The 12,922-nt window shown below is 41.4% G+C and overlaps 1 protein-coding gene across 1 annotated transcript in view; it reads right to left on the bottom strand.

Moving 5' to 3' along the window:
- Nucleotides 1-3,004: 3,004 nt before the first annotated feature.
- Nucleotides 3,005-12,922, bottom strand: part of LOC309451975 (uncharacterized protein) — a gene marked incomplete at its 5' end in the record, with an annotated part of 48,608 nt that continues 38,690 nt past the window's right edge. The window contains 8 exons of the mRNA XM_082076661.1: nt 3,005-3,291; nt 4,783-4,828; nt 5,697-5,943; nt 6,682-6,917; nt 7,608-8,027; nt 8,779-8,856; nt 9,865-9,958; nt 10,157-10,263. Of these exons, the coding sequence (XP_081932787.1) occupies nt 3,143-3,291; nt 4,783-4,828; nt 5,697-5,943; nt 6,682-6,917; nt 7,608-8,027; nt 8,779-8,856; nt 9,865-9,958; nt 10,157-10,263 (1,377 nt within the window). The 3' untranslated portion in view covers nt 3,005-3,142. The remainder of the gene's footprint in view (nt 3,292-4,782; nt 4,829-5,696; nt 5,944-6,681; nt 6,918-7,607; nt 8,028-8,778; nt 8,857-9,864; nt 9,959-10,156; nt 10,264-12,922) is intronic.

Raw genomic sequence — 12,922 nt, 5'->3', positions numbered from 1 at the left:
ATGGGCCTGGACCACAATGGCAAATTGAGTTTTCAGAACTCCCAGGAAAAGGGGGGTACCGATATTTGTTGGTATTAACTGATACTTTTTCAGGTTGGCCAGAAGCATTCCCTACCAGGACAGCAAAAGTTTAGGAGGTGACTAGAACATTGATACACGAAATACCACCAAGGTTTGGAGTTCCAGCTGTTATATCCTCTGATAGAGGGCCACATTTTATTTACGCATATGTGAAGTCTTTTGCAGAAAACTTTGGAACCATAATAGGAAGGTCCGTTTCAAGACCTCCTGATATCCTTCACTGCTACCAATATTAAAGAGCAAAATGCCTGGATTCATCATTCTAGATGGAAGAAAGCCTGTGAAACACCATGGAAGGTAACCCGGGTGCAACCTGGAAAACTATATTTTTCACGATCACCTTTTAGTTCTTCTGGGTGACCAGCCTGGGTGGTGCTTACCGCATTGGTGAGAAGAAACCCAAAAGAACAAAACAAGTAGAATTTTTGGTAGATATGGGGGCAATACTAATTAAAACCCGGAAAGAAGAAACTCCAACCCATGATGGGAGGGGCCTTTTCTTGTTTTGTTAACTACAGAAACAACTGTTCGGACTGCAGAGAAAGGATGGACACGCGTCTCTTGAGTTAAAGGATCACTGATGGAAGAAAGAACCTGGAAAGCAACTCAAGAACCGGGGGAATTGAAATTGAAATTGACACGGGATCGGTGGTGTAACTACTGTTAGTATTATTAATGTGAATGCCCAGTATAAATGAAAATGAGAATGGTTTAATAGTTAAATATGTTGAACCAAGTTGTATATGTAATTCTCTATTTATATTTGATGTTTAGGTTGTAAATGGACTGTGGTATAAGCATATCCACAAAGGGAACTTATCAACAGGATTGTGTAATAAATGTCTAAGAACAGAACATAAGGAAACCAAAGCTAGGTTGAGGATTCTAGTCGTCACTGGAAGAACAGAAAAAGAATAGCGAAGAATGGTGGGAGGTATTTACTAAAGGTGTGAATGGGAATTTAGAGAGTCCAGCAGTGATGAGAAGAATAGAGAAGAATAGAGAAGAAAGAGAAATCAAATTCCATGTTGCTCCTGTTGTTCCTGGGAAGTGAAGGCTGAGAGTTGGGAAACGATAGTCGCCATGCTAACGGCAAAAATAGGAAAGTTGGGAACACTACCCTTGCTGCCGAGAAGATGACGAACTCGGCTGCCGGCTGCAACCTGGTAGGCCAGAGAGGCAGAGGGTGTAGAAACCTGGACCTGATCCTCTTGCTAGGAGTGGTGACTTATTGTTCCCAAGTTAGCCTGGCTAATCCCTGTATCAAGTGCTACGAGCGTGTGAGAATAGGAAGACTAATCCAATATGTTCTAAATTATCACGCTCATATTAACTCTGAATGTTATGATAGAATGAAATTGGAGGAGTGTGAAATCCAAGGGCAGAAATTATGGGTAGCAACTAACCTAGGGAAGGGTGGACTCGGTGTAGGCTCTGTCTCCTGCCCTAGGGGAGAACAGCGTATCTGTTTTACACAAGCTGGTATGTGGGGCTATTCAGATGGAGGGGGAGTGCAAGATCAGTATAAGGAGGAGATAGTTAAGAGTGCCACTCAGGAATTAAAAAAAAAAAGCAAGAGAAACAGAAATTGGTACAGAAAAGCAGTGATTGGTATGAAGAAATAAGGCAAAAAGACAAGGGATTACAATTACCAACAGTAGGGAAAAACCTGTTTATAGATCTTATGGAAAAATAGCCCAGGAATTAAATGTCACCTCATGCTGGATATGTCGGGGGTCTCAAATGACTGAAAGTTAGTGTTGTGGGCAAATTCATCAAATACCTCTATTCCTCCCACTTGGTACCCAGGTCCACCTAATGGATATTGGTCTCGAAATGGTAGCCTGGTGGAAGAAAATAGGGTTCATGATAGTATGTGCATTTCTGGGTTTACTGTTTGTGCCATGTATGATCCCGTGCTTTATTCGGTTAATACATTCAGTAGTCCAAGGCATGCAAATCTCGGGCATGCCTATAGATCCTGAAATGGCAACAAAAGGAACGGGGTATAAATTAATGATTTTAAAAGATAACACCAAACTGGACCTAGCCGCTGCTAGGCAAGTGCTAGCTAACTTGGAAGCTAAAGCACGAATCAATAGGATAAAAAGAAAAAGGGGGAATTGTGAGAAATGCAGTTGTGATTTGTGCTAAGATGTTTAATGTTTACAGATATAACCAAATGAGGCACGGGCTCTGAACCTGGAAAAGGGAAAAGGTGGTTAAGTTCTATGTAAAAAGTTATGAAACTTGCTTATGAAGTTATATTGACAGAGGGAACTAACATTTTAAGGGTTAACTAAACATATAGTGGGTGCCTACTAACAAACTAACATTTTAAGGCTTAGCCACACAATAAACGCTTAGTTTAGAGCTTCATGTAAATTTATGTTAAGAAAACAGAACCCCATTGAATGCCAAGATAAGAAGTTTTACTGCACCTAGCCGTAAACTTGAGGAGACAAGATAATGAAGATTTACAGCAAAAGGGGCACCAGTCTGGTTTCAATTGACTTGGCAGCTTGGGTCCCAGCCAATTCAACATAATGAGCCAAGGGTAAAAAGTTCACTGTGACGAAGCTGAAGGAGCCTTCATCCAAAGACCCCAAAGACCCCTCCTCAAAATCACCAAGTGACACTGTGCAGGCGCAACAGAGGAGGGTCAGGGTGGAGACTATGGAAATGGTTATCTGAGACTCATTTTAATAAGAAGCGGGGAAAGGTTATGAATATGTATAGGCATTCCTGGGGTCATTATGAATATGTAATACCTTACTGTATTTAAGCACACTTCTTATTGTTTAAAGGTGTGCGTGTTGGGCGGAGCGAATCCCCCACACACCCAGCACTGTTTTGCTTATGCTCTAATGAACACATGTTTAAGGAATACAAGGAATTGGATTAAACGTTGTTTATCCATAGAAAAAGTGTAAGTTATTTATTTCACATTCAAACTGCAATAAATACATTTATATTCAAACTGCAATAAACATGTTTTCACATCTGAAACAAGGGATGGGAAACCAGAGAGAATTTCCAGAGCCTTTCCCTAGCATTTTACTCAGATCAGATAACTTTTGGTTAAAACATCACAGTCCTCCCGTATTGCCCTGCAAAGTGGATCCTGGTCAACATGGACATTTTTTGAAGATCTATCAGTGGATCCCACAGGAGAAGCTCCAGTAGATCCAGTTTCAAGTTCAGCAGTGGCTGGGGAGAAAAGAGACAAGATTGCTGGTGTTACTTTTCCAATAGACACAGCCAAATAAATCACTGTAAAAACATTAGGGGTAACTGAAGAAACTACAGTCCAGAAAGAGGTTTGAAAACTTCCAAGGGAACGTAACAATGAAAGGGCCAGGCACAAAGGAAGAAATACTTTTTGTTAGTTTTTTCCCCTCATGTGCTTATCAGTCAGCAGTATTTCTAAAGCTGGTGAAAGCAATTCCAGAGGTTCCACGCTGAACATCTTCAGGGAATGCACCTGATTACACCAGTGCTGAATTCAGCCCCCTGCAGGCCTCTTGAGCCTCAAGTGTCTGTTTTCCTTAAATGTTCAAACCAGTAATTTACTGGAACGCTACTCCTAAAAACCAGCTTCTGCATTCACTGTGACAAACTGGAAAGAATCTGGCTGTGAAAACACCAACGCTTGTCCAGTGCAGCCAGGTCAGGACAAGTCTCCCAGCCTGGCACCTTCTCTGAGGGGCATTTCTGTAACTCACCCTGGCAAAACCCTCTTTCCTCCATGAAAACACATAATCCATGAAAGCAAAGACACCTTTGCCATCTTTCTCCAGCCACATTTTTTAGACAAGGTGCCCAAACCAAGCACACTCTATGACTCCTGTCAGACGCACAACTACGTTCAAAACGCACGCGGACACGATGCAATGACTTTGTGTCCATTCAGACACATGGAAAGAGCTCTGAGGCCACAGCTGAACACTCTCTGTGTGATTCAGAGCACACAGAAACAGAAGGAAATGTTCTCAGGGCCTACTTGCTTTCAAATAGCACCAGTCACTGCAAAGTGGTGACTCTGGGGGACCACTTATCATGAAGAGGTGAAATTCCTCTTTGGACACCTGGCCTCATATTATAGAGCATGTATTTTATGCTATGCATTACAAGTATTGAAACTTGTGTGTGCCTAAACACTACGGAATTAACTTTTCCTAAAGAAAGGGTATATTTTGTCACTGATTATATTCTTCAAAAAAGACTGCAAGACATAAGCTACAAATAGAAGCAATGAATAGTAGACAGCAAACATTAAGAACTAACAGCAGGGAACGTGTATGGTGTGGTTTAGAGCTGAATGCAGTTGAGGTACAGGGAAGAAGTAGTGATGGCTGAAGTTATAAAAATCTTATCCCGGGGCTGTTTTTATGTTTGATGTTTGTGCTTGAAGATTAACGCTCGTGAAAGGTGATTTTAGCTTAAGCTGAGTGGATCTGTGTGGGGCAAATGAGTTAGTTGTCTTTGTGCCTTTTTTTCAGGCAACCGCATAACTTCCTGCACAATATTCTGGTGAGCAGGAAGGTCTCACATTCAAGTCTAAACTGGAAAGCTAGGAGAAAAAAAGTAAGAAAATCTGTGCTTAGAACAGGAACTTCACAGCTTCCAAGCCATTCTTTTCAAGAGTTAGGAACAGTCATCTTTTTCCTTAAAAACATGCCTGACATAATGACACATTACCCTGTTCAATTTCTTTAGTGATTCTTTCATCCAGTTCCTGCCATACCTAGAATTATACAGAAAATATATAGTTAATATTTTAACAGCTACATTTTTGTAACACTAGAGCTCTAGAATATTCTTAAAACCCAAACATAACATGAAAAAGCCTTAAAAGATCCTAACAAATAGAGACGTCTTGGTTTGGGGTCTGATTTTTTAATGAAGAGAAACTCTTGGTCAGCCAGGTTGTAACATTCCCATTACTGAGCAACATTAACTAGCACAAAACAATCTGTAGCTCACCTGCTGGATTATAACTGGGCATTTAAAAAATATACAGGAAGAAAGCACAGGGGAATTATTACAATGAAGGTCTGGCTAAAGTCTGTCATCAAACACATGAGCAGAGTGTCAGCTAAATGTCTCCACTGTTCTCCTTCCCCCCAGTCCCTGGAAAAGGCACCATCTCTCACTATCCCAAGCCTCCTGAGCGGGCACTTCTCACCTCACTGCACCTCTCTTCAGGCAGTAACATCCCGGGTTCCCCTGCAGCAGTCACCTTCTCAATAATTGTTCTTCATACACCGGTGTTGACTGACTACTTACCCACATGGGTTACCTGAGCACAGAGTAGGCTGGATCGTCTGAGACTCCATAAGATGATACTCGGAGCCTAGGAACTCAATTTCAGCACAGTCCTGGTACTTCAGACACAACCGCTGTTACTACCAAGAACTTTTTGAATATCAGAGCTGGCAAGAAGGGTAAACCAGACTACTCCTATGGTTTAAAGAAGTTCCATTATAACAGATGAAATCCACACACTGTCATCTTGACTACAAATGGATTCTAGCTTTAGGCTAAAAGGCAGAATAACCTTGCTTACAGATACTCTCGAGCAGCAGTTGAGAACAGTATTTCAAAATGCTTACCTTAGCCACATAGGCTTCAACCCTGTTTCTTGATGATAATGTGCTCCCAGCTAGGCTTAGGAAGCTTTCTCCTAGACTCAGCCTTCCGTTAAGTGCCAAATTGTTGCCAAGATGTTCCCATTCGGTTGAATACAGAATTGGACTTGCAGCCACACCTCCACTGACGATGCTGCTTCCGATGACTGATTTGTTTCGATGGCGTTCCTGAAGGAGATGCGCGTTGGCTTCTGCGAGTTTCTCATTAGCTCTGAAACATTCAGAAGCATACAAAGAATGACCTGTGGGAGTAACCCTTCCACAAAGTTAACCTCCAGGTCTTTGACTATTATTTGACTTCTGAAAGTAGAAGGGATTAAGACCGTCCAAAACAAGAATATAATTTGATCCGAGGTTTTTTGGAGAACCTATTTCTAAGAAGTCACATTACCTAGAAGGACCAGCAAGTTACCAACACTTTGGACTTGTCAGCATTAGGGCTTCAAAGCAACCTGTGAATGCCGTGTGTTTACAGCGCTTCTTCAGAAAAGGCATGTCATGTGCCTAAGAACTCTGGGCTCTCTCTCTGAGCTCAAACCTCAGACATGGTGCTAAAATGGAATCCAGAAAAGATTTATTTTGCTTTGGCTTCACAGAATCAAATTCTGCTGCCTGAAGAGCCTGTCATTCAAGCATCAAGTTTATCTTTTCTGACATACACAGAATAAGAGGAGGAGATTATTAGAGATTAGCAAAAAGGCTGCCTGTTAAAGCACAAACAACTTAAAAAATCCCCTAGTAATGCCATGATCAGTGGTGTTATTGCTGGAACACTAAAGAGAAATTGAGACAGTTCTAATAAAGGGGAAGGGTCTTAAGGTACTTTCCTCACAATACACCATCTTATGTGTACATATCTAATACTAACCAGATATAGAAAAAGGATTTTAGGAGGAAAATGTATGAGGAAAAAGTATCTTACTACCACTCCAAAAAAGCGTGGACTTACCTTTCCAGTTTATTTGCCAGGCATCTTCTAATTTTTACCTCCTCCAGATACAGCTCTTTGTACCTTTTCACTTCCGCCTGCGTGAAATCTTTTTTAAATATATTGTCTTGTTGAATATTTTGTATCTTGTCCAATTCAAATTCAAGTTCTCTAATCCTGTGTTTCAGTTGTTTTTGCAGGGAAGCGTGATGACTGGCTCTGATCTGTTCTAATCTGTCCTGGGAGGCTGCCTGCGTCTGAAGGAGATAATGCACTTTGAACCACCGCAAAGAAAACAGAAGAGTCCCCACCAGTCAGTTTCTTGTACGCAATTTTGAGGGCCCACCTTTACTCAGTGAGGCAACTGTGCCTCCTCACTACCATCAGCAATCAAGGCAGAACTCTGGAACTACCACGTTACATTGCTTTTTTCATTCCAAAAGAAACCCCTTCTTAGAACCATTACTTATCAAAGCTACTAATCAAAAGAACACTGTCTCTGTAGGACAGGGCATATAGAAAAGGATTCCTCCAAGAAATTATGAGGATCCCTCACCTCCACCCCCTGTACAACTTCAGTGACTTCTTTTCTGAGCGCTTTCCCCTGGACAATGACAAAGCAGGACCTGTATGTCTGGCCATGACAACTCTAAGTGTCAATATTGAGTTCAAGGATGAACAGTAAGAACAAGGCCAGACAGTGATACCGCCCAAGAACTGCAAAACAGAAAGCCACCCTGGGCAAGCTTTGCATTCAGCGCCCTGCAGGCACGTTACTCACACGTGAAAGCACCATTGCCCAGCCGTATTTCCTGTCTTTGCTGAAGGACAGTAGAAGTACAGCACTAACACACAGAATCAGGAACCAAAAATAACATACTACAAAATTATCACCACAACAGAAGTATATAATTGAGACTACAGGCACATACAAGAAATTCACTTACCTGCAAAAATAGATTGACTTCTTGTAGTTTTTGTCTTATTTCTTGTTCGGCTCGTTCTTCCACTTCTTTTTTATATTGTTCTATAAGGTTGTGATCCACCATGCTAGTCTCCAAACGATGTTTCAGGTTAGCCACCTCTTCTATCAGCTGCCATTTGCTTGTCTCCAGTTTTTGATGGTTCTCATGCATGGTGGACAACTCTTCTCGCAAATCCTGATTCTCAGCTTCCAGCTGCTTGCATTTTTCAGACTCTGCCTCCAACTGCTGGGAAAGTTTTGCAACCTGTAGACAGCAAAAAAAGAAAAAAAAAGAAAAAAAGATAAAAAAAACCAAACCAAACCAAAACAAAACCAAAGAAAACCAACCAACCAAAATCAGAAAAACCAAACAGGTCAATACATTTGAGTGGAATAGAACTTGCTGATTCCGTTCAAGTATAAAGAATGCAAATAGACATGAAGCTTTTAGTGGCATTCTCTAAGAAAAAAAAAAAAAGTCTACTGATACACAGAAGGTCATGAAAACCTTAGCACAAAGGCTTAGATTAAAAAATCCTCAGGGTGTACAACTTTCTCAAGTGTCCTTACAGAGTAGGTGAAACACTGGGTCTCATGACAGAAGCTGACATGGTCTCATGGGCAACCTCTGACAAAACTGCCAAGAAAAGATTGGCCTCCTAAGTTCAGTCTCCTCTCAGTTTTCAACCACAGATCTCCCTGCTGCCCACAACATTCATTCTGTCCATCATCTGCCATGGTTTAACTCCAGTAGGCAGCTAAGAAGCACACAGCCACTTGCTCATTCCCCACTCGTGGCATGGGAGAAATAATTCATCAGGCAAATCATGCTGATGAACACAACTATCTTGCACACCACAACACAGATACAAAACACAGCAGCAGGGGAATGAAGAAATTCACAGCCTTTTCCCTTTTGCCTTGCCCTAAAACCAGAAGGGTATTTGTCAGCTGCACTGTGCCTACACAGCCCACCTGATATCACAGAGTGGCTGCAGCTGGAGGGGACCTCTGGAGATCATCCAGTCCAAGCCACCTGCTAAAGCAGGTACACCTAGAGTAGATCACACAGGAATGTGTCTTGCTTTCATCAATTAGCTGCACACAAAAAATTCAAAGACTAAACCAGTCATTCATCAAAGCCAGTCAGGTACCTGCTGATGGTGGTGGTCCTCTGCAGCTGCCTGTGTTGTCCGTAAGCTAGTTATTAACTCTTCCAGGCGGTTATGAATCTACGGAAGCATTGTAAAAACAAGATGACACACCATGACTTTCCAGGCTGAAGTTTACACCTCATTACCAAAAATGAATTTTACATATACCTCTTCACACCTTTATTCCTATAGCATTTACAACCAGCACCAACGATCAAAACAGCCTTAGTTTGATGCCGCTGTAAAATTGTTAGCAATCATCACCTCTGCCTTTTGCTTTATGGAAAGAGAACATCATGTGGGATATGATGAATCTTCAATGAAAACAAGTATTAAGCTTTTCCCACCCACAGTACGTTTGAAAATCATGCCCTGTTAATCAAAGGGGAAGGACCAGCACTGTGACTCCCTTCCCTCCTTTGACAGTATCAGTACAAAGGTCAACTTTCACACCTAGTTATTTTCAAAATCTCTTCAGCACTAACAGCTGGAGTCATAGCAAGAAGCCGAGTTCACTGGTTACAATACAAAAATCATTTGCTTCATAAAGGTCACTGATGAAAGCACCTTCTCTGAGCTAAAATTAACCACTGCATAGAGGCACTGGGAAATGCCAAGGCTCACACTGAGTTCTGCAAATGATACCACAGGCATTCCTCTTCACTGCTTCATGGAAACACATACCAAGTGGCCAAAGGAAAAGAAATCCAGCACAGCAGATGTCCTGGAGTATAATTTTTTGTCCCAGTCTGATGATGCCAGTCAGGCCCCTGGCACAAAGTGCTTGGCAGCAATATCCCCTGTGGGATTTCTGTGAGTTAACTTGATGAATACCTTTAATAATACACATTGCCACAAGTGCCTGGAGCAGCATCTGATGTCACAACAGGTCTAATGCAGACAATAGTGACACCAGCATATTTGTGCCAAATCCTTACCTCTCAGAGGTAAGAAGCCTGTATTCGGAAGAACACAGGGACTGAACTCCCCTAGGCTCTCCAGGAAAACCTCATCCTAAAAGTTCCCCACAGAAAGAGTTAACTAGGCTTGGGAGCTCACAAAAAGGGAAGTTTGTGACCAGCTTACTGATGCAGACGTTTGCTGGTCTCGCTGAAGGGCTTCGATCTTATTGCCCTGCTGCTGGAGTGTGGCTTCCAACTTGGCATTTTCCATTTCGAGGCTTAAAAAGAAATAAAGGTCTTGTTATGGAAATCCAGAGCACCACTTGTGAAAGAGCAGCGTGAAATAACATGATCGAAACCAAAAGCATCCTTGAAAATAGCGTATGAACTTGTTGTGATGCAACAAGACTGTCCTGTAGTTTTCACAAAGTCCGAGAAAGCAAGAGACATCTGGCTTCACTGAGTTATTCTCTTACCGTTGCACACGTTCTTCCAGCTGTTTTACGGTTATATTAGCCTCAGAAGATGCCAAGAGGAAGCCCTCGACTTCTTTTGCTTTATTTTCCAAGGCAATCTTCCACAACTGCAAAATCACAGCAAGAATCCACAGTAGTCAGGTGAGCTTGTATGGAGAGGAGTCAACTACTGCTGAAGAATACAAGTACTGCGTGTGTGTATGCACACCCTCTCCTCCAAGAACCATCATCATTTCAAGTACATTCAAACCTTGGCTTCTACTGGCAAATGACCACAAACTGTCTTACTGCAGCATCTTCAAACTGGCCTCTCCCATCCCTGCACTGATTTCTTACAGCACATTTCTAAGCACCAACACTGCTCTTCCAAGCCTTTCAGTGACTTGTAACACTCTTTTTATTGTACCTGCTTGTTTGCTCCTCCACTAAAAGTATGAATTGAAAAGTTCATCCGTCTCCTAAAGTGACTTCACAACTCCCGCATAATAGATTAACATGACTTCTGATTAGATCAGGCCTCTATACTTCAGTGGTCGTAAGAACACTGCCAAAGGTGGCCCCTGCCTCAGAAAGTAGCTTACAGTGCATTTGCAAGAAGGCTGCTCAAGGATGGCAAATTAGAGCAGGGCCAAAGAAGGGAGAGAATAAGAGATAAAAAAATAAAGAAAAGCAAACAAACCCCCCAAACAAAACAAAAGCAACCAACCACCACCAACAACAAAACCCCCAAACCAAACCCAAACAAATTATATGCAGAATAAGCTACAAGAGCATTCAGAATTGACAGCATCTGGTGGCAGGGGAGGTAAAAAAAAGCAGAGACAGCATAGAGAAGCCCAAATGCAGCAGTCCAGGATTCCTAGTGTTCATCAGAAACCAGACAACCTGCTTGGCCAAACCAAACACAATAACCTATGGACACATCAGTTTATTTTGCAAAGCAACTTAGGAAACAGAAACCTTTTTCCAAGTAAGGACAGAGCATTCCCATGTCAAAGACTTGGACAGTAACCTCATTAAGCCTCTGACATAGATTGCTTTCTAAGAGCATCAGCAAGTTCCTGCTGCAGCCGTCTGATCATGCCCTAGTGAAACAGGTAAATGAGCATGAAGAAGGTTACAAGAACCTGAAATATGCCTTCACTTATTTGATTATACAATTAGACCTGCCTTCAGATTGAACTCAAAGGTAGGAACTCTTGCCTGCCACCAGCAGGCATCTGCACAGATGGTGACCTCTCTTCATCCTACTCAGCTGAGCACCTCCAAACTATCAGCAGCTGTTCATGAGGACTTGTGTTTCCTAATACATACAAAAGGCTCAAGTACTAATCTTCTTGGAACAATACACCAGCACATGCTGCAATAATGTATTTTTTTTTCTAACAAAAGGCAACGAAATCTGTTGCAATACAAGAGCGATAGTTCGACTGCAGATATTACTCTGATGACCAAAGGCAGGACTTTGTATTAGATTGTCCTTTGTTCTGTTTGTCCATTACACAAATATAGTGCTAGAGTTAGGCTAGGTTACGGTTCGACTCGATGATCCTGAGGGTCTCTTCCAACCGAAATGATTCTTTGATTCTATAATTAAATGAATACATCTATCTGAAAGCTCTTTTGAGATACACTTTAAGTACATGTTCAAGCACATCCTTTTGCAGTCTTCTTACTGAGTTTATTTAAAAATAACAACTGCCTTTATACTGGCAGATTAGATTTACAAAAGTCTGGATGCACTCTCCCATTACCTACAGCTCCCCTACCTCCCTTCCTACCCCCTATATCTCCCTGCCTTTATTCTTTTCCACCACTTTTCTCAACAAAAAACATCTGCATGCAGAAATGGGAGCAACACATGGGTCCTGCATGTTTAAGGGACATAATTTTATGCTAGTGCTCTGCATAGGAGCATGTTTCATATTCATGTACTGTGTGAATTTGCAGAAAGACAGTTTAACGGATGTCCTAATGAGTCTTCTGTCCAGTTAATTAGTCTTTCACAGAGTCACAAAGAAAGAACACATTTAAATATGGCCACACATCATAAAACAGAGAATAGGAAGCTTAGGTCAGTGTCTGAAATGAACTTCTTGAGGACCAGGCAGGACCCTTAGAACCCCCAAAAACATCCATAAATTAATACTGGCCACTACTAATACTCTTCAATTTCGATAGCAACTTATGGAAAAGCAAATTTTTTTTTTTTTTGATGTAGGAGCTTAATATAAATTCATCCCCCACCGCTTCACTTGTCTGCATCTTCATTTCACAACCCTTGCATTTTGGCTTGTTCTTCCCTTTATACCACTCTTACTTGTGTCATCAGTGTGATACATAGATAAAACCCATTAAATAATTAAAATCATTCCAGAGGGCAAAAATGGACTAAAGAAAAGGTGAAAAAAGTTCTAGAGAAGAATCACCTTTCTTGATCAAAGCTTAGACCTAGATACCTGTGTTCTGTTCACTGCTCAGATCTGAGCAGTAACATCCTGTTCGCCAAAACCTTCCATAATTCCAAGAGAAACAAGGCAAACCAGAATAAAACAGCATTATTTGAGCCCATGCACATAACTTATACCTGATACATTTTAGAAACATAAAAGAATTTCAAGAACTGACAAACTTTAAATTGTTCTTTGTAAGCGTATACTTTACCTCTCTTTCTACTTTGTCAGTCTCATATTTAAAGACTTGTTCTCTTAAATCGGTACACTTGGCATTTAATTCCTTGTTTCTCTCTTCCACTAGATAAACTGG

The sequence above is a fragment of the Streptopelia decaocto genome (assembly GCF_964273445.1).
Source record: "Streptopelia decaocto genome assembly, contig: HAP1_SCAFFOLD_112, whole genome shotgun sequence".
Classification (NCBI taxonomy): Eukaryota; Metazoa; Chordata; class Aves; order Columbiformes; family Columbidae; genus Streptopelia; species Streptopelia decaocto.
This window is presented reverse-complemented; position numbering and strand designations above follow the sequence as displayed.